This window comes from Doryrhamphus excisus, linkage group LG8 (genome assembly GCF_037039965.1).
Source record: "Doryrhamphus excisus strain RoL-2023G ecotype Guam linkage group LG8, RoL_Dexc_Guam_v1.1, whole genome shotgun sequence".
Classification (NCBI taxonomy): Eukaryota; Metazoa; Chordata; class Actinopteri; order Syngnathiformes; family Syngnathidae; genus Doryrhamphus; species Doryrhamphus excisus.
In genome coordinates this window covers 10,454,860-10,473,626 of record NC_136364.1, presented here as the reverse complement: position 1 = coordinate 10,473,626, position 18,767 = coordinate 10,454,860, and the positions used below count along the sequence as shown (strand labels likewise).

Genomic DNA, 18,767 nt, shown 5'->3' with positions numbered 1-18,767 from the left:
ACCGCTAGGCAACCTTTCAGTACAGTAAAGTCTTGTTATATCGATATTCTCGGGAGTCGGAAAAAATACCGATATAACCGGACTATCCATATATCCGATCCTGCGCCAAACTGCATTAAAAGTGGGCGGATCTTTGATATGGCATGTAATTTTCTCCTTGAGTTCATGGATTGCGTATCTAGCATGCTTTTGTACTACAATAAATTTTGTACTACAGTAAATAAAAATAAACTTACGCTGTAGTGATTACCGGTTACCGGGACATAATTCACCCCGGAACTATCGATAGGGAAGGTGTTGCCACCCGGAGGGGTAGGCGCGAGGGACGGGTGTTTTCCGCTGTGTGTGCTGCACTCTGGTGGTGGAAGTGTGAAAAATAAAGTTGACAGGAAGCAGCCGTTCGCCGTGTTCTTTTTTGGTATTGAAATCCTTAAGCAAAGATTGATTTAAGCTGCTTTTGTATCGATATAAGCAGACCAAATTGGCTGGCGGGAGATGAAAAGGGCATCGTAGTAACCGGATTATCATAATAACCGTGTATCGTACTAACGGAGCTAATTATATCATAAAAGACTAGAAATTTGCCGGGAAATGAAAATAGTATCGTAATAAGTAGTAATTCGTTTTAACCGATATCGATATAACGAGACTTTACTGTATTTGGAAGACGTGTGCTTGGAAACATTTACTACACATATCCTCAAAGATTTATTGTGGGACAATTGGTCATGGACTTATGAACAGTTAATTTGCTAAGTCCTGTTTTGCTCGATGGCAGCCATGATTTTCAACCAGTCTTGCTCAAAATGTTTTTCTTCTAAGTCCCCAAAAGGTGGCTACCAAATTTAGTGTTGATTCGGTTAAACACAATAACATCACAGTGGGCGACTTTTGTAGAGTGCATTAAAGATAAAGTTAAAAATTACAAGTAAATACGACTTAAGGGGTCGAACATTTGGTGTTTAACTAGTTCAATACTTAAGTTGTGTGTTGTTTAGATATTTGAGCTTTTACAAAAGAAAAATATTTGTATAAAAGTGAAACATAGGCTTGAAATGTATCTTTTCACAAATTGCTGGTTTTCTCCCTTTTTTAGTGGGTAACTGATATTTTCCTGAAACTTACCTGTGTTTTACTGCTGATTACTAAAAAACAGAAAAAGGTATAAACAACCTTTCTGAATAAAGATGAGAGTCTGACCTTCCTTTTGGTAGGTTCTGTATTTATATAGCCATAGAACATTATTATTATTCTGTGTGCCTTGAAAAATCTGTCAAAATTGTCTAAAACGGCCGGTACTGAAGGGGTTGTTTTTGAAAAATGGCTGGAATTGAATGAGTTAATAACAGACAACACAGGAGGGGCACATGTTTTCCAAAGTTTTCACCATTATTTGCGTAGTAGAGTTTTTAGTACTGTGTATTGTTCTTTTAAAGCAAACAATGGTATAAAACTTTGTCTGAGCATTATTATCTTTATAAAAACTGATTTATGATATATTGTAGATCTTATATTGGATCCTAAAATATGAAACATTATGTTAGTGGTAATAGGCTGCACGGCGTGCAAGTGGTTAAGCTCGCAGGTCTCACAGCAAGGAGACCTGAGTTCAATTCCACCCTTGGCCATCTCTGTGTGGAGTTTGCATGTTCTCCCCGTGCATTCGTGGGTTTTCTCCGGGTACTCCAGTTTCCTCCCACATTCCAAAAACATGCTAGGTTAATTGGCGACTCCAAATTGTCCATAGGTATGAATGTGAGTGTGAATGGTTGTTTGTCTATACGTGCCCTGTGATTGGCTGGCGACCAGTCCGGGGTGAAGACAGCTGGGATAGACTCCAGCACCCCCACGACCCTTGTGAGGATAAGCGGTAGAAAATGAATGAATGTTAGTGGTAATGTGTAGGGGAAGAAAGTGCAGTCAACAGGCTTTATGGGGGCTGTCAGCCTTGCAGATTGTACATGTGTTTGCTTATCTTTTGTGGCATGAGAGTGGTGTCATCTGAGAATGATGTTGCATGCCACTCTGATGTCAATACATGTCCCTAATCCCTGCCAGTGAGTCAATAATCCTCACCCCCTGACCCCAGACCTGGCTTTGCCACACTTCCTCTCACGGCACGTTTTATATATACACAGGCTGACTATCATGAGTGCCATCTAGTCCTGGAAACTCCTGCATCTTTGTTTACGTGTGTGAATGTTGTCATAAAGGAGGAAATGTACTATTTACACAACACAGTACAACATCACTTCTATTCATAACAGCTGACCTTTCTGTACTGGAATGTTGCATAATCAAAATAAAGCAAAATCTCCCAAATAATCGTCAAATTCATTCAATTGGAACCGCTGCTAGTTATTAATCATAACCACCACCTTGCATCATAGAAAGAAAAAGAGAAAGACTCGAAATATTTCAGCAAAATCAAAACAACTCGAAGGTTGTGAGTGGCATAAGGATAACATCAAATGAAACATACTATTCCGATATAAATGTTTTTTAGATTTTTTCGAGAAATGCACACATTAATCGGATATATTTCCTTGTTGTACTACTTCTAACAACCAGTAGGGGGCGTAGACCTTAATTGAATACTCAAACGTTACACTATATTTCCGATGGACCAAGTTCATGGCATTGATCAATTGAGTAGTGATTTGGTCACATGCTTACATTTTTTAATTGGCCTATGGGGCAGTTATGATTGAGTCACGTGATTTCTGCCTACCAATAGTTGACGAGGCAAACACGTGACGTTTCCATCACAAATCCTACAAGCATTTCTTTACTTTCCGAGCTAACGTTAGATTTTTACGTTTTAAAAAGAATTATTCATGCTTTTTTTCCCTTGTTGTTATTGCTATAATGTTGACATTGGACAAGACAAATGTAAAAAAAAAAGCACATTTGAAGACTGAGTGAGTATTGTGTTTTTTGTATGTAGTCTAGCGAAGTTGTTTGTGTTACCAGTAACGCAACCATTGAATATAGCAAGAACGTGAAGGGAACTAGTTTAGTTCGCTTTACGTGTGCCGCTATCTTTTATGGGCGGCTCAGCTGGTGAAAGTAGTGGTCACATGGCCGGTACGTATGTTGGTGACAGGAGGGAGTGGGGGGCAGGGAAGAGGAGGATATTGGGTTCGCTTGCATAGACCCATCACAGTGTACATTGAGGACCGTTGGAGGAGCATCTTCCCTTGCCTTGCCCACACCATTGTGCCAGGCCGGTGTCCGGCTCTGGGTCCTCGTCCGCCATCATTTCTTACAGTGTATGTGTGCGTTTTAAATGTATTTAAAGACGCTGCGTGGGACGCGCGCACGGAGGGGAAGACACTCCCGGAAATAACATGCGTACACGCAGCCTGTCACGTACGCTCAAGAGTGGATTTGCATTGCTGTGGGCTGCGGTAAGTCATTATCAAATTTCCCTCGCTTTATTTCATCTCACGCCTTCAAATTGAACTCTGTTTGCATCGAATCGTTAGCTGTGCGATTAAAACGATTATACTAATGATAAAAGTTGTTATTGAGCTGCTTAGAGACTTGGCTTTGAATTATTTAAATAAGGACTAGCTACACCATCAAAGCCAAATGATGCAATTCACAACCGCTTTTGTTTTCTTTGTGAGTATGTTGTGTTTATCTTTAATTGTGCAAGTGGCATAGCTAGTGAGTATATCTGTGCTCTCCAGGTAAAGTAAAACTCAGAATTTGTTATACTTCTGCTCTATGTCAAGTGACCTGCCTAATGCTATTAATAGTTGCTAAAGTCTCTCATTTTACTCTTCCTCGACAGTCCAAACAGCCTCAAAAATGTTTTTAGAATAATGCAATCCACCCGACAGCTTGGAGGGTGAGAGATGATGCTTGCAAAGGAAAAACAAGTCTCGGACATGAAAGCAGTTGCAGCAAAGCTCCTCTACATCACGGCACCCAGTGGTTTGGCGAGAAGATGAAGCGCCGACGTGGGCTACGTGCACGTCATACGGTGCAAGACGAGATGAAATGGAGACTTGGAGACGCACGGACCTTTTAAAGCCGAGATTGGATGCAGCTTCAGCGTCTCAAGAGAAAAGGATCAGCGGACTGCAGCTTGCCTGCTCACCAGCAGAGGTTGCGTTCACCCACCCAGAGGACATGGGACTCAACAGATTGTGCGGGGCGGCAATCGGGGCGCCAACCACTGAAGATTTTCTGGTGGGTCTAGCCGAACCCGCTGGACTCACGACCCCGACAAAACAATGCAGAACCGGCGTTCCGCTCCACGATGGCGCCGTCGTATCTCCGTCTGTGGAGGGGAGCCCCCCAGGTGCTTTGGCTCACACGCCGAACCCGGCACAAATGAAGGGCACAGCTGGGACCTCCGCATACCCCCTCACCAGTCGAGCCTGTCTAGTGGAGAATGGCGACCCTGCTTTGATTCGGAGGCTCAACAATGACTTAAGAACCAAACAACAGAAAAGGAGAGGTGGGGAGAACCGTGACTTGGGATTAGAGACTCTCACCGGGTCACCAGATTTAGGGTCTTCTGCTGATTCAGGTTTTGCTTTGGGGGAGTCAGACTTAAAGCGAAGGAGGTTGGCTGATGGAAGTATTGCTCACAAATGCGCCAGACTGACTCCTGACTGCATTAGAAGTTGCTATGGTGACCAGATGAGTTCCAGTCACTGTGTCACTCCCCAGACCCCCTTGGCCCCTGCAGTCCCTCCGAGTTTCCAACACAACATATATCAGTTGGCAACCCCCTGCAGTCAAACCTCCCCCGTGGAGGCTAACGGCATCCCCACCTCGCCCCCTTCAGAGGGGTCCGGCTGGTCAGCGGAGAGCATTGCCCTGCAGTACATCGTGCCCTGCATTAAGTACTACGGCATATGCGTGAAGGACAACTTCTTGGGCCCTCTGCTGGGCGAGCGAGTCTTGGAGGAAGTCGAAGTTTTAAACCAGAGCGGGAAATTCCACGGCGGGCAGCTGGTGAGCCAGAGGGGCATTCCGTCTCGGAACATCCGGGGTGACCAGATTGCCTGGGTGGAAGGACATGAGACTGGATGTAAGAACATCGGGATGCTGATGGCCCATATTGATGAGGCTGTCATGTACAGTGCGGCCAACGGACAGCTGGGGGACTGTGTCATCAATGGACGTACTAAGGTGAGAGGTTGGAGGCAGGCTGCTCACTTATCTTGGGAGCAGGATTATAATTGACTTTTTAGTTTACTTTGATTTACTTCCTTATGTTTACGCCTTCCTCCATGTTATGCCCAGAGGAAAAAAATACTCTTGCAGCTCTATCTCCTTAAATCACATTCCTAGCTATTTTGGCTTTGAAAACAATTCTTCTCCTCTATTATGCTTCCGTAATAGATACAGGTGTGCTCCAAAGCTATAAAAGTCTTGTTTCAAAGGTACAGTAGTAGGGCCTTTGACGAGCTAATGTCAATGTGCAATCATTATCATTGGAACCCATCCAAAATTCTCACTTGTTGAGCTCCATGTAAACTATGGTCTAATAACCTCATTCACCCCGCAGCAGTTGTAAGCACCTTGCCCTCGTGCTGCATTTCCCCATTTACGTAAGACCTAGGCCATGGTTAGCCTCCTGTCTGCGACCTTTGCTCTGCCCCCAGGACTGTGCTGCTTTCAAGTCCTGCAGTACAAGACAGTACAAGTGGTTTTATGGTTGAATGTTCATATATGCTACTGTTATTTTTTTTTTCTATTTTGCACAAGTCTCACAGCTTCCACAATAGTGTATTGGAAGAGTGTTGCACATCTTGCCCGGTTTTGAAATTTAGACACTTTTAAAGTTTTTGTAAGGTCCACTGAGAACATGTTGTTTTGAATGTCTGTAGCTTTAACACCATAGAGTTGTCTCTGACAGAGTGCATGGCACGAACAAGCGCTTTAGTGTACTTTATCTAATGTATACTGAAACTCCGCTCTTGCCTGAATTAGGGCCTTATGATTTCCGCATGAATGTTTATTTTTTTCATCTTTTTCCTGAGTAAAGAGTAAAAGCAGAATCCAATGTTAACACGGAGTCTTGCAGAAATTAAAATAATGAAGTGCTATCATCGTGAGGAGAAGGAACATTTGTGTGGGGAAGTATTCCCCTGGCGAGTCGTTTAATGTGGCAAAATCACATGACAAACAAAAACCCGCCCCTCCCGAACTAAACTTGTCGAAATAGCGACCTGAGACAGGGTTAGTTGAGCAGAGTATGAGTCTGTCTACACCGCGTTGTGTTTCACCGCTTGTTAATGCAAAACGTCGTTAACAATCAACATATTTGTGGCCTTCAAAATGAGAGCACTGTTCACCACATACTGTCTAATTATGTCAACAAAATATGGATGTCTTTCACTATTGTAATTGGAATTCCCTCCATGACAAAGTCTTGCTAACCACAAGCACCAGCATGAGTGTTTGTTGTGCATTTTAGCATCCTATTAGAAAAGTTAGCCAAACTACATCTGTTTCTCACAAACAATAGCAACACTAGTATAGCTAGTATGTGAGGTACAGCGCTAACCTCCTCACAGCAACATCATGCTAGGCTAGCCTATTAGCGGATGAAAAACACGATGATGCTCCAGCGAATACTGTAAATTCCTGTGCATAAGCTGCACCCACAACTGAACACATAAAAGGTATAATTGATAAATATACAAACATGACCCAATACAAGTTAAATACAAAAAACTGTTTTTTGTTTGAGCAAAGCATTTCATTGGAGGACAAGGAGCATAGAAAATGATAGCTGGGGATGTAATGCTGTCTCTGTTCACCAGAGGAGCCCAGAGGGAGGCTGACGTCAGTACAGCGCCCCAGTGAATTAAATGCTCAGATTCATTGCATTATGGGAAAACTTGAAACATTTTTCACTTTCAATTTTAAACTCGCCTTACCAGGTATGTTAAGTTGCTGTGAGATGAGTTAAGTGTTTGTTGTAAGATGGGATTGTGAGTCAGACTGTTATATTGTTCTACTGTTATATATAATGACCTCCTGAGATTTCCAATGCATTGACAAGCTTGTTGTGAGTGCATTGATAACTCGGGATTGGCTCTGCTAAAGAAAGATCTACGGTTTCCTCATGGACTCGTGAGCGGCATAGTATTTTAAACAATTAGTAGTAGTTCTGAAGTAAAGGAGATGTCACAAGATTAGAATTTAGCCACAAATTAGTCCCACCGCTGTATAAGACACAAGGGTTCAAAGTTTAAGAAAAAAGTAGCGGCTTATACATTGGAATTTACCGTAGTTGGCAGAGCTACAGGCTTTATTTTAAGATGTGTTACAACGCCTTTGCAACAGAATGAGTGTGAGTAAGAGAGGAAGTGATAGGAAAGAGGAGGATCAGGGTGGGGTACAAGTGGACAGAAGGTCAGTGAGTCTGTGCCTCCAGGATAACAATTAGTTTTTAGACTGGCTCGTCCTCAGTGTTTCTTCACCCCATCTCATTTACTTAAGTAGACAGAAGTATTGAACAAAAGACGGAAATCATTATTATTTTGTTAATGTCTGTGGCAGGAGGCTGACACACACACACACACACACATACTGAGTCACATGGCCAATGAAAACCTAATTGCACTAAGCAACCTGCATAGCCATCAGACACCCGCATTAATACCTAACCTGTGCCAAATTGCCTGACCCGACCCGCTGACGGTTGAGCAGCAACACAGACTGTTCTGCACAAAGATCAACACCCATTTTTTTGGTACTTGGACAAAATATTTTCAAGCTGTTTCCTTGGTAACAGGCCCATACAGAGTGGAGCTCAGATGGCGCTTAGAAAAGACGAGGGAGGGGGGCTATCTTTCGGTTCTGGGGATACCACCACAGCAGCAGCAGGGGCGTGTCTGTATGCCCTCATTTTCATTCATCAGGACCGAGGTTGTTGATTTTGTTGTCATTATAGTGTACATGGCGTGTTGAGTTATCTAGTTAGCGGGAGCCATGCAGCACAATCTTGTCCCGAGCGTCTGCTGCAGCAGCAGCATGTCCTCAGATGCCCTTCCACGTGCTCCGTTGTGCCACCATGCAGGCTGCATTGGGTAGTAACTACGCACTTAAAGCTCTTGCATAACATACAGCTTTTTTTTTTTTTTTTTGGTTATGAAGTCAGTCCTTTCAGATAACCTAGATATGAAGGAAATAGAATGGCTAAATAATGGTGACACGACATGTCATTCAGATAAAATTGCACCAATAATTAGCTGCTGTTGTCACATCTTGCCTGCCAAATATTGAGCAGTGATGTGGAGTTGGAAGGACAAAGTGACATAATGGGCCATCATTCATTTAATTATCCTGTTTCCTAAAAATCATAATGGCACCTATTAATCATGTGTGATTCTATTTTACATAAAGTCCTATGCCCATTTTCTTGATGATTCATTCATTTTCATCCCACAAATCTCTTGAACGTGACGTCAGCCCACAACTGCCGTCACGATCAAGGACGCTGACAACCCCTAAAGTTACACCTATCATACTTTTCTGACTATAGTAATCCACCCAATGATGCAGTGCAGTTTCCCACCACTACACACTCCAATAATACACATACTGGTGTTACTATGTTGGTTACATTAAAGGAAAACTGCACTTTTTTTCAAGGTTTTTTTTTTCCATTTTTTGTTGTTGTTCATGTTGGACATGAACACGTACCCCTGACCAATACCACTTATCATAAATAAATTGAATAATGTAAAGTTAATCCGTGTGATGGGTATCTGCCGAGCTCACTCATGGATGATCGGAATCTGCTTCATAAAACCCCGATTGAAGCATCCGTAGTGTCTTGTCGGCCATGCAGGTTGCTCGGTGCCAACTCCAATTGACTGAGGGCACTGATCGCTGCAGAGATGTGACGAGAGCAGCGGGCCGTAGATAGGATCGCGGCATGCCATGTCATGCTGTGTGACTCAGTATGACTCGGCCTGTGTGTGTGAGTGACATCTTTTCTTCAATACTTTGATTTCCTGTAATATCCTGATGTAATAACATCGTCCTATAAGTGCCTTTATGGTATTTGTAATGTAATCGGTGTGTTTATGCTGCAGCCAAGGGCTGCACCGTGTGGCGGTGTGATACACGCTAATGTGCTTGATTGTGTACAGTGCTGTTAAGATTCTTGCTAACTTGGGGAAAAAAGTCAGCTCAATTGCACAATTCTTTAGTGCATAGCTACAATAATCACTCTTACCTAAATGTCTATATGTCTGCCAGATATATACAGTGATATACAGTACAATGAGTCCAGTGATTGCATTATTAACTGTCACACAGAAGTTAACCATTCTGATATTAGTAATTTAAAAACAATTCACTCTTCAAACACTGCATAATCACCAGTGAGGAGCGGTGAAACATAAAAGACTCCAAGGATTTATTGGCTTCCTAATAAAAATCTCCAGTTTGTGTGGAAGTGGTAAATTCTTGGCTTCCTAAGTTTCGAATAAATAAATTGAGGCGAACTGGTTACCTCGCTAGGCCGGCTCAAGGCACTGCAGTTGTGCAAGGTGGTGTAAACAATGAATAATAGGAGTGTGAAGGCGACTACAAGGGTGTTATTTCATGTCTACAGGCTTTTTATGCTCTAACTGTGAAAATATTCCATTCGTTAACATTAAATCGTATGTGACAAAATGTCATTAATCGTGGCCGGGCTGGAACCAATTAACCATTGTAAAGGAGGAACGACTGTACATACCATACTGGTACTGTCTACAAGATAATTATGTCCTTAATGCAAGAAAGACTTAAGCCAAGTCTAAGTCTTATATCTTGGCTATGAAAGAGGAAATGTGTGGGAGAAGCCCATTGTCATTAGTCAGAGGGGAGCACAGGGACAGGTGGCAACAGAAATCTTTGTGGGCTGTCCTTTGATTTCCTTAGGGTGGAAACCCTCGTTGTACGACAGCTTGTGAGAGTGTTAGCCAATCAATGCTCGGGTCATGCGGAACCGGTTTGTCATGAATGAGTGTGATGGATCTCAGATGATGTGATGCTGGGATGCACCTGGAATGATAAACCGTACATAGACAAGGTGACAACCTTTTTTATGTATAAAACTTTAGAGATGCCATTTTCTTTTTTTTTTTTTTGATGCATAAATTGTATTCTCATGACCACAAATAGTATATTTTGCTGTTGCTGTTTGCTTTTGCACACGCTGCCATGGGACGGCTTTCCAGGTCGAACAGCACGCCCAAGATGATCACATAAGTGGGATTGAGGTCAGGGAACGCCATTTTTTCTACTCCCAAATTGCAGCGGTCGTCCCACTGCGTCACGCAACAATCAGGCACCTGACAGTCAGCCCTTAAAAAGACGCCACTACTGCTGGCTATCATCATCTACCATCTCTCGCTGCAGCCAATCAGGAAAACAAATCTACTGTAGCCGCTTCCTGACTAGTCAGTGGAGATGTTCAGAGGCTATTTACGCAACTCGGGGCACATGATCATGTTTATGTAACCCTACCCTGTCGCTCTGGCACATCTCACCAGTGCGTTTTAAGGTCATCGCAGGTGCTTTTGGTGGAGAATGTGCGCTGACTCCAAAGTAGTCACGCAGCTCAGGAAAAGTGACCACACCAGCCGCCTCTCAGCCTTGAACACACAGGCGTCAAGCAGGGGAAATACCAGCGTGAGACCATTGTTGTGGTTGTAGATACTCTATCTGGAGATCATAGTCTTGACCAGCGGCTGAACTTCCACAGGTTCCTGTGCTTTTGGCACCGTGGGAACCTCTGGGTATCTCAATGAGATCCAACACTGGAGCTGGAATCATACTAATAATTTGATGGACATTGTCAGTTATTCCTAATATTTGTTTGTTGGAGTTGCAGTAACATAGAATCAACATGATAATCCACAACCCAGTGGACTCTACATTATTTCACTGCTGTTTCATTGTGCTGAACATGTCAATCCCTCCGTTTCAGGCCATGGTTGCGTGTTACCCGGGTAACGGTGCCGGTTATGTTCGCCATGTTGATAACCCTAATGGCGATGGACGCTGCATCACATGTATCTACTATCTCAACAAGAACTGGGATGTCCAGGTAATGACAACACTTGCCATGTTATTTTTGCTCTCATGTATGAAGTGGATTGAATGAAAGCAACAAGTTGTGTGTGTTTGTTTTGTTTATATTGTAGACACAAGGAGGGTTGCTGCAGATCTACCCTGAAGGAAAAAATGTGGTTGCAAACATCGAACCCTTGTTTGACCGACTGCTGATCTTCTGGTCTGACCGCCGGAACCCACATGAAGTCAAGCCAGCCTATGCCACTCGGTGAGCTTACCGCAGATTTTTTTTATAAAACCAGATTTTGTATTGAAAAGCTTTTCCATTGATAACTGTGACATAGGTAGATATACATTCACGTCATCGTAATTGAAGCCTCCCCTCTCTTAGCTGGGGGCGAGGTGGGGTCAGGGGCAGGAAGTATGTGTTTCCTGAGAGGGGAGACGAGGCGGAGGGGAGGAAGGTTCGATTGCAGGCCTCGTGCCGCTGAGGCACAGACATGAGAGACAGGAATAAACAATGCAGCCCCACAGGGGAGAGGAAAAACGGTGCATATTAACCCTATGCTGCCCATAACACCCGCTTGTCTTAACGCAGTGCTAATCAATACAATCACACTTATTGACATTTCCAGAGGAAATCATGCAAATACAGTCAAACCTTGCAGTGTTCACTCCATGTTATTATGTATCTTTAATTACTATGTATTTTTTAATATTGACTGATTTACATGGTTTGGTTTTTGTTGGACCTTTTGAAACCAATTCATAACAAAAGGGTCAAACTGTCCCTACCATAAAACCTACATAGGTGGAACCATGGAAACACTTTGCCAGCGGTGTGGTATTGGGACACCATGGAGGGTTACAGTTTTAAATGTGTTGAAAAAAGTGTCAAAAGCCTTGCTCGCTAAACTTTGTACGACCTTGTGTCTTGTACGACAGAGGTTTGCCCTCCACAGTTTTGTGTAAATTGAGAGCCATGGTCAACCATGTACTTTCAAAAATCAATCAATCAATTCATTAATCAAATATCATTGCCTATTATGAGTGAAAAACATTGAAAGGCAATCATGTAGTATTTTGGTAATGTTATTTAGAAGAGACAATACCTTATAGTATTATATTACGTTAACACTTGTATTACTTTACCTTATAACACTGCATCGTCAGTCATGGCATGTCCAACATGACAGAGTGAAAACGAGTTCTCCTCACATTTTGTGCGGAACTGGTACATTTTTGGCTTCTTACATGAAGTTAGAATAAATACGTTTAGAACAAATAAATTGGAGCCTAACTAGTTGGCTCGGTAGTTTGCTATGCTTAAAGCGGCAGCCGCCGTTTGTGTCCCTGCAGTGATTCCGTAGCCTGCGCATAAGATTTGCGGTGTAAACAAAGAATTCTAGGAGTGTAAAGGTCACTGTAGGGGTGTTATTTCATGGAAAAACCGCATTTAGAACGGCATAAACAGGTTTTCTATGCTCTAACAACAAAAATATTCCATAATATTAATAATGACTGCTACCTTGTGGAAATCCATGTATACCTAATTGGTCTGGAACCAATTAACTGCAATAAACGAGGGACAACTGTATTCATCTGTGACATATTGTTGATGAACTTGGATGCCTTAAACTGGCTCTTTATTAGGTTTGACCTTCTTTGCACATCTTCTTTTCTACATTTGTGGGATATCTAACATCACATTGTTTGTCTCCCAGCTACGCCATCACAGTCTGGTACTTTGATGCCCAAGAGCGAGCAGAGGCAAAAGAGAAATACAGACTGGGTGAGCTTTAACGTATTCCATTTTTGCATGCATGTATTTTCCCTTGTGACTAATATTTTGTCGCCTGTGTCCATAGCAACGGGACAGAAAGGTGTTCAAGTGCCTGTCAGTCAGAACAGCAGGACATGAATCTCATCTTAATCACTGGAGAGCGAGCATGAAGGCAGCATGTGCCTTTCTGAGCTCTTAATGGATGTCATAAAGGGAGACGCTGTTCAAGTGTCACTGCTCGCTGCAGCTAATGGAGCAGAGCGGGCAGGGAGTCCTTCGGCATGGAGAAGAAAGAAAGGGTCCTCTTCTTCTTAGGACAGCCCACTGACGTCTCACAGAGGAGAACCGCTAATCAGGATAACAATGAGGAGAATATGGTACCTGTTCATGCAGTACTGACCTTACATACTAAACACTCTTGCAATCTTTCAGGAGAAAGAAGCACAATAAACATTTTAGGACAGAATTTCAATAATGCACAGAACATGAGGGAAAACTTTACATGTATGATCTCTGTAGAACGGATGTGGAAACATCGCTTCAGGTCTCAAACAGGGTCTCATGTGTGAGTGTGTCATGCACCGATATACCTTTATACTTGGTTTTAAAAAAAAAGAAATAAAAACAGCACAAAACCATACTGTGAACATCTACCACATACAGGAAATGAATCTAAAGAAATAACTACTGTAGATGCCCTACCACTTAATGAGCGTTTATTTACACGCATGAGTCTCTCACCAAGGGCTGCAGAGCTCCATAAAGCTGCCGGGTGGTGACCAGTCAAAGCAGCTATTGAAATATCGTAAACATCAAGAGGTTGCCTACAGCCACATATGTTTTTTTTGGGGTAAATTCATGAGAATAAAGACAAAATACACTGACCAAAACTTCCACTGCAACACAATTTTGAAATATTTGGTGTACGTAAAATGTGATATTGTTTTTAGTCAAGATAAATGACTACACATTAAAAGCTTGATTGCACTAAAAGGCTTGATTGCACTAAAAGGCTTGATCGCACATTGTTTGGAACTCATTGACCATTTCTTCCAAAATGTGTTCAATAAATAGCCGTAGCAATGCGCAACTTCAATATTTCTTTGCATTGTCATCGGTCAACGCGCGACCATGCAGCGCCTAGGTCAAAATCAGCAAGAACGAGCCGTCAGAATGCTAACTGGTGGAATGTCGCAAGGAACCTTGGCATCCATGTGTCGCCCATATAACGTTGCTGGAGCCAGTATCGGGAAACATGGGGCCGCATCGCACAGGCGGAAATTTAGCAATTCATTGACTCCATTCATGGCAGAATCCAGGCAGTGTGACGCCAGAGAAGCTCATACAAGATAGCGACTTTGGTGATCAGGTGACTCTGAAACTGTGTTTTGCATTTAAATCTTAATATTTGTTATGTAGTGTTACATTTATTGTAAGAAAATGACGCTAAATCCAAATGTTGCGTTGGAAGTTTTTGTGAGTGTATAAGGTATAAAGTCATAAGAGAAAAAATAAAAGTGGAGAAAAAAAAAACTCAACAAAGAGTAGCAATTATAGAATTCAAAATATTATGAGACTAAAGACAAGAAGTATACAAGTTTTTTTTATATACAATAAATGTCTTTTGCGTAACTAAATTGGCCCCTGCATCCGAAAAAGTCAGGACACCCCGGTATAGAAGGATATTACACCCTCACTGGCCACACCTGTACATGTAAAACAGTATGACACCTGTATTTAAAAATACATTTTCAAATAAAAATACAAAATAATATTAAAAAATTAGAAGGACAAATGACATTAGCAATCAACGCTAATCATCTTGATCCAACTCTGGTATTGGATGTCATTAGAATGTGCTGGTGAGTTTAATCCTCAGTAGTTCTCCATTCAAACATGTATACAGTATACGGTATACGGTAGTAGTACCAAGCACACACTCACTCGTATGTCTGCTCCTGTGTGCATGTGTGTGACTCTTCTAATGTGATACAACTACTGTCTTGATGATGGTTACAGGTATTTGTTAGCCTGCTTTAAAAAAAAAAGTTATTTTACAGGGGAAAAAAAAGCACTTTATTGAGTGAAATGCCTGTGACTGTTGAATAAGTATGTAAAGAAAAAAAAAAGGCCAGCCTGTGCCTGATAAAGCTACTCTTGACTTGCTGTAGTAGTTGAAGAAAGCGCAATAATGTATGTCTTTTTTTTTGTTTAACTTAACAATCAATCCGTTGTAAAATACTGTGCGAATGGTCTAAAAAGGAAATTAAAATTAGTCTAATAATAACTTGATGGTGTTATGGTCATTGAAATGCAGAACAAAAATAACCTGCTATGAATTTGTTTTTACTAAATGACAGGGTGTGCCCCGCCTCTCGCCCGAAGACAGCTGGGATAGGCTCCAGCACCCCCCGCTACCCTTGTGAGGATAAGCGGTAGAAAATGAATGAAAGCTGTAGAATTTGTTGTGGAATGCATTTGCTAATATTTCTGTTTTCTGTTCATTATTTGCACTACTAGGAAAAAGCCAGTGTTGACATTCAAGTTGGAGCAACCTAATGAGTACAAAGAATGACTATGTTCCTCTACGCTACTGAATTAAATTCAGTAAATATGCATACAGCATGTTGGCATCACCCTCAGACTTTGACACTTAGCATGAACACGTGACACTCGCCAGTCAGTAGACAACAGCGAATGTAAACAAGATAAACACTAACTTCCTGCTTTACGTGGTTCCTGATCAGGGCAATGCATCGTGGGACTGAGTCCAAAGGTAAATGACACATCACCCTTGTGGGTCTAAAAGTGATTTGTTTTATTGATACAATATATTGTATTGCTCTGTGTATACCATAGATATACTGTATGGTGTGAAAGGTGCGTTTACTCCCTTCCTGATTTCATATTTTTGCATCTTTGTCACATTGAAATGTTTCAGATCATCAAACAAATTGTTAGTCAATAACAAAATGGAACACAAAACTTTTTTATTATTAAGGGAGAAAACTGATAACAACTGCAATCAAGTGTTGGTGATAACTTGCAATGAGTCTCTTACAGGAATTTTGGCCCACTCATCATTGCAAAATTGTTGTAATTCAGCCACATTTGAGGCTTTTCCAGCATGAAGCACCTTTTTAAGGGCATGCCACAGCATCTCTATAGGATTCAGGTCAGGACTTTGACGAGGCCACTCCAAAGTCTTCATTTGGTTTTTCTTTCCATTCAGAGGTGGACTTTTCTGCTATTTGGATCGTTGTCCATCATGGTTCCGTTGGACCGGTTCCAGGTCCTGAAGCAGTAAAACAGCCCTTTACCATCACACTACCACCACCACATTTCACTGTTGCTTTTTCTGAAGCTTTTATGCCAGATGTAATAGGACACACAACATCCAAAACCTTTTAAACTCGTCAGACCACAGAGTATTTTCCCAAAGGTCTTGGGGATCATCAAGATGCAATGGTTTTGGTCTTGGAACCTATGTTGCCCAGTGTCTTTCTTCTGGTGGAGTCAAGAACACTGACCTTAACTGAGGCAAGTGAGGCCTTCAGTTCTTTGGATGTTGCTGTGGGGTCTTTTGTGACCTCTTGGATGAGTCATTGCTGGGCTCTTCATTCTCTGATCATTTTGGTTGGCACATCCACTCCTGGGAAGGTTCACCACTGGTCCATGTTTTGGCCATTTGTGGATAATGGCTCTCACTGTGTTTTGCTGGAGTCCCAAAGCTTTAAAAATGGCTGTATAACCTTTTCCATGCTGATAGATCGAAATTAATCTCAGGAATGTTATGTTTTAACAGGAGGGCAATCACTTTTTTTCACGTAGGGCCATTTTGGTTTGTTTCATTTTAAAACTGCATTTTGTCATTGACTAAATTAGTTTGATGTGACAAACATACAAAAACATAAGAAATCAGGAAGATGCCAAACACTTTTTCACACCACTGTAGTCTTGTGTTCATGCAGAAATACCAAAAAAGCATTTCGTTATGGTGGAAAAAACTTTTGTGTGCGACTTATGAGGCGCATTTTCCCAATTACTTTAGTTGAATTCCGAATTTAGTCCCTCACTCATACCCATGCTTCCATTCAAAGGTTAAAGACGAAGTGAGTGCGCCTGCTTCATTTATGGACCTTGCTTCTAGCACCTCTAGTGGTTAATTTGCTCTATTGCAGTTTCAGATGTAATGACACTGCAGTGCGCACACTGACCACTAAGAGTCACAGTATTACCTAAAAATATGAGTCACTGGAATTTCAATGTCAAATCGTTTATAAATGTATGGACAAAAGTACGGTTACTTTTGTACAGCTTTATTTAACTATTTAACAATTTATTGATTAATTCGACACTCAAGACACACTCCAACATCTTGTAGAAACCATTATTTTCATCTTTTCTTACATTTTCTCTTCCTATAGATCAGGAGTGTCCAAAGTGTTGCCTGGGACTCTTCCTGCCGACTCTCCCTGTCCCTGTTTTGCTGTATGGGTCATCCAAGCCCGACATACTGGAGAGGAACCGGCAGCAGAAATGATGCTGCTACATGAAAATGCAAGCAGCAAAGACAGCAGATTTAAAGACTGTGAGTGTGACAGATGAAGTTCCAACAGTTAAAGCATCTTAGCACGCCTGGGTACAAATTCTAGTCCAAAAGCACGCAGGCTGCTTTACTGATGCTGATGCATATTGTTTCTGTATTTGGTGGGAATTAAATTTCGCCTGAGATCCAACAATTGCAATTCCCAGAATAGCAGAATGTTGAAAGTACGATGACGTGTCACAGTTTGGACTTTCCTGGATCAACAATTTGTTGGTTAGCCACGATAACGATATGTGACTTGAGACAAGAGGCGTCACACTGGTTGCGGCTGTGGTTACCCTCAGTGGGCCACCTGGAACTGTGAAATCATATTTATGTACTGTATAAGCGCCTCATGATGTTAGGACACATTAGAGAACCATTTTCACTGTATTTGTATTGTTTTACCGACAAACTTAACATTGAAAGAACAACTAATTCTAATAATATTAACTGTATTAATAATACCAATAATTATTAGTAATTATTCCTTTAACAGTTAATTATTATTATAATAATGTTATTGATATAAATACAATAAACATTTTTATAAATGTATTGGCTCATCAGTGTAACATTGCTGACATCTAGTGACCAAAGGTCACACTACACACTCCAATGTGTCTTTAAATGCATTTCCTGAATGTCATTCCCCTGTGTTTTAGTTAATTTACTCATTTTTATGCTTAATAATACTTCATTTAGCACCAAAATCTGCTTAAGCATGCATATTTTGGACTAATAATTGACCATGGTCAAATATGCTACAGCCATTATTTATTAATTCAAATATTTTGAAAGTATTTTAATTGACTTATTCACAGATTGTACGGATTTGGGATCAACATTTGCAGTAAAAATGTATTAATTATGATTAGTTCCAGACGCAGTAACACTCTTCTTCTCTCTTTAATCACCATAATTTACTCGTAACAAAGGAAGCTGACAAGCTAAACAGTCGAAGAGACTTTGACTTACATTGTAGAAGTCAAATTCAACCAAAAAAATAATAAAAACAAAATTTTTAAATAAATATATGCGTTTTTAAAGCATTGAAAAAGGGGTAAGTGATTAATTTATTTTAATGTTGGTAGGTCGGCAGTTCTTCAAATTTGTTAAATTTAAGAAATGAATTCTTAATAATAAAGGTTTTGACACATGCCTAAAAAAGTATGCAAGCTTTAAAGATGACGAGCTCATGACACAATGGACCAATGAGGCTGTAGTATATGTTTCTGTCGCAATCTGTGTTTATTATTAGCACAAATAGAGGAAGTATTACTGTACCACTTTCATAGAATTCATTCAGTGTTGCAATGGCTTCCTGAAGCCGAAACATCCCGTAATGTA

The 18,767-nt window shown here is 41.3% G+C and overlaps 1 protein-coding gene across 1 annotated transcript; it reads left to right on the top strand.

Annotated features, from left to right (window-relative positions):
* The first annotated feature begins 2,764 nt into the window (after positions 1-2,764).
* On the top strand, positions 2,765-15,116 carry egln2 (egl-9 family hypoxia-inducible factor 2). The gene is made up of 7 exons (XM_058080532.2): positions 2,765-2,921; positions 3,302-3,410; positions 3,800-5,151; positions 10,961-11,080; positions 11,178-11,314; positions 12,771-12,838; positions 12,915-15,116. The coding sequence occupies exons 3-7, from the start codon at positions 4,009-4,011 to the stop codon at positions 12,965-12,967; spliced, it is 1,521 nt and encodes a 506-aa protein (XP_057936515.2). The 5' UTR covers positions 2,765-2,921; positions 3,302-3,410; positions 3,800-4,008; the 3' UTR covers positions 12,968-15,116.
* The last annotated feature ends 3,651 nt before the right edge of the window (positions 15,117-18,767 follow it).

Bases quoted from the DNA above. Each gene is read 5' to 3' on its own strand.
- egln2 (XM_058080532.2), top strand. From the start codon at position 4,009: ATGGAGACTTGGAGACGCACGGACCTTTTAAAGCCGAGATTGGATGCA. The intron at 11,315-12,770 runs GTGAGCTTACCG...TTTGTCTCCCAG, and splicing joins AAGCCAGCCTATGCCACTCG to CTACGCCATCACAGTCTGGT. The intron at 12,839-12,914 runs GTGAGCTTTAAC...CTGTGTCCATAG, and splicing joins AAAAGAGAAATACAGACTGG to CAACGGGACAGAAAGGTGTT.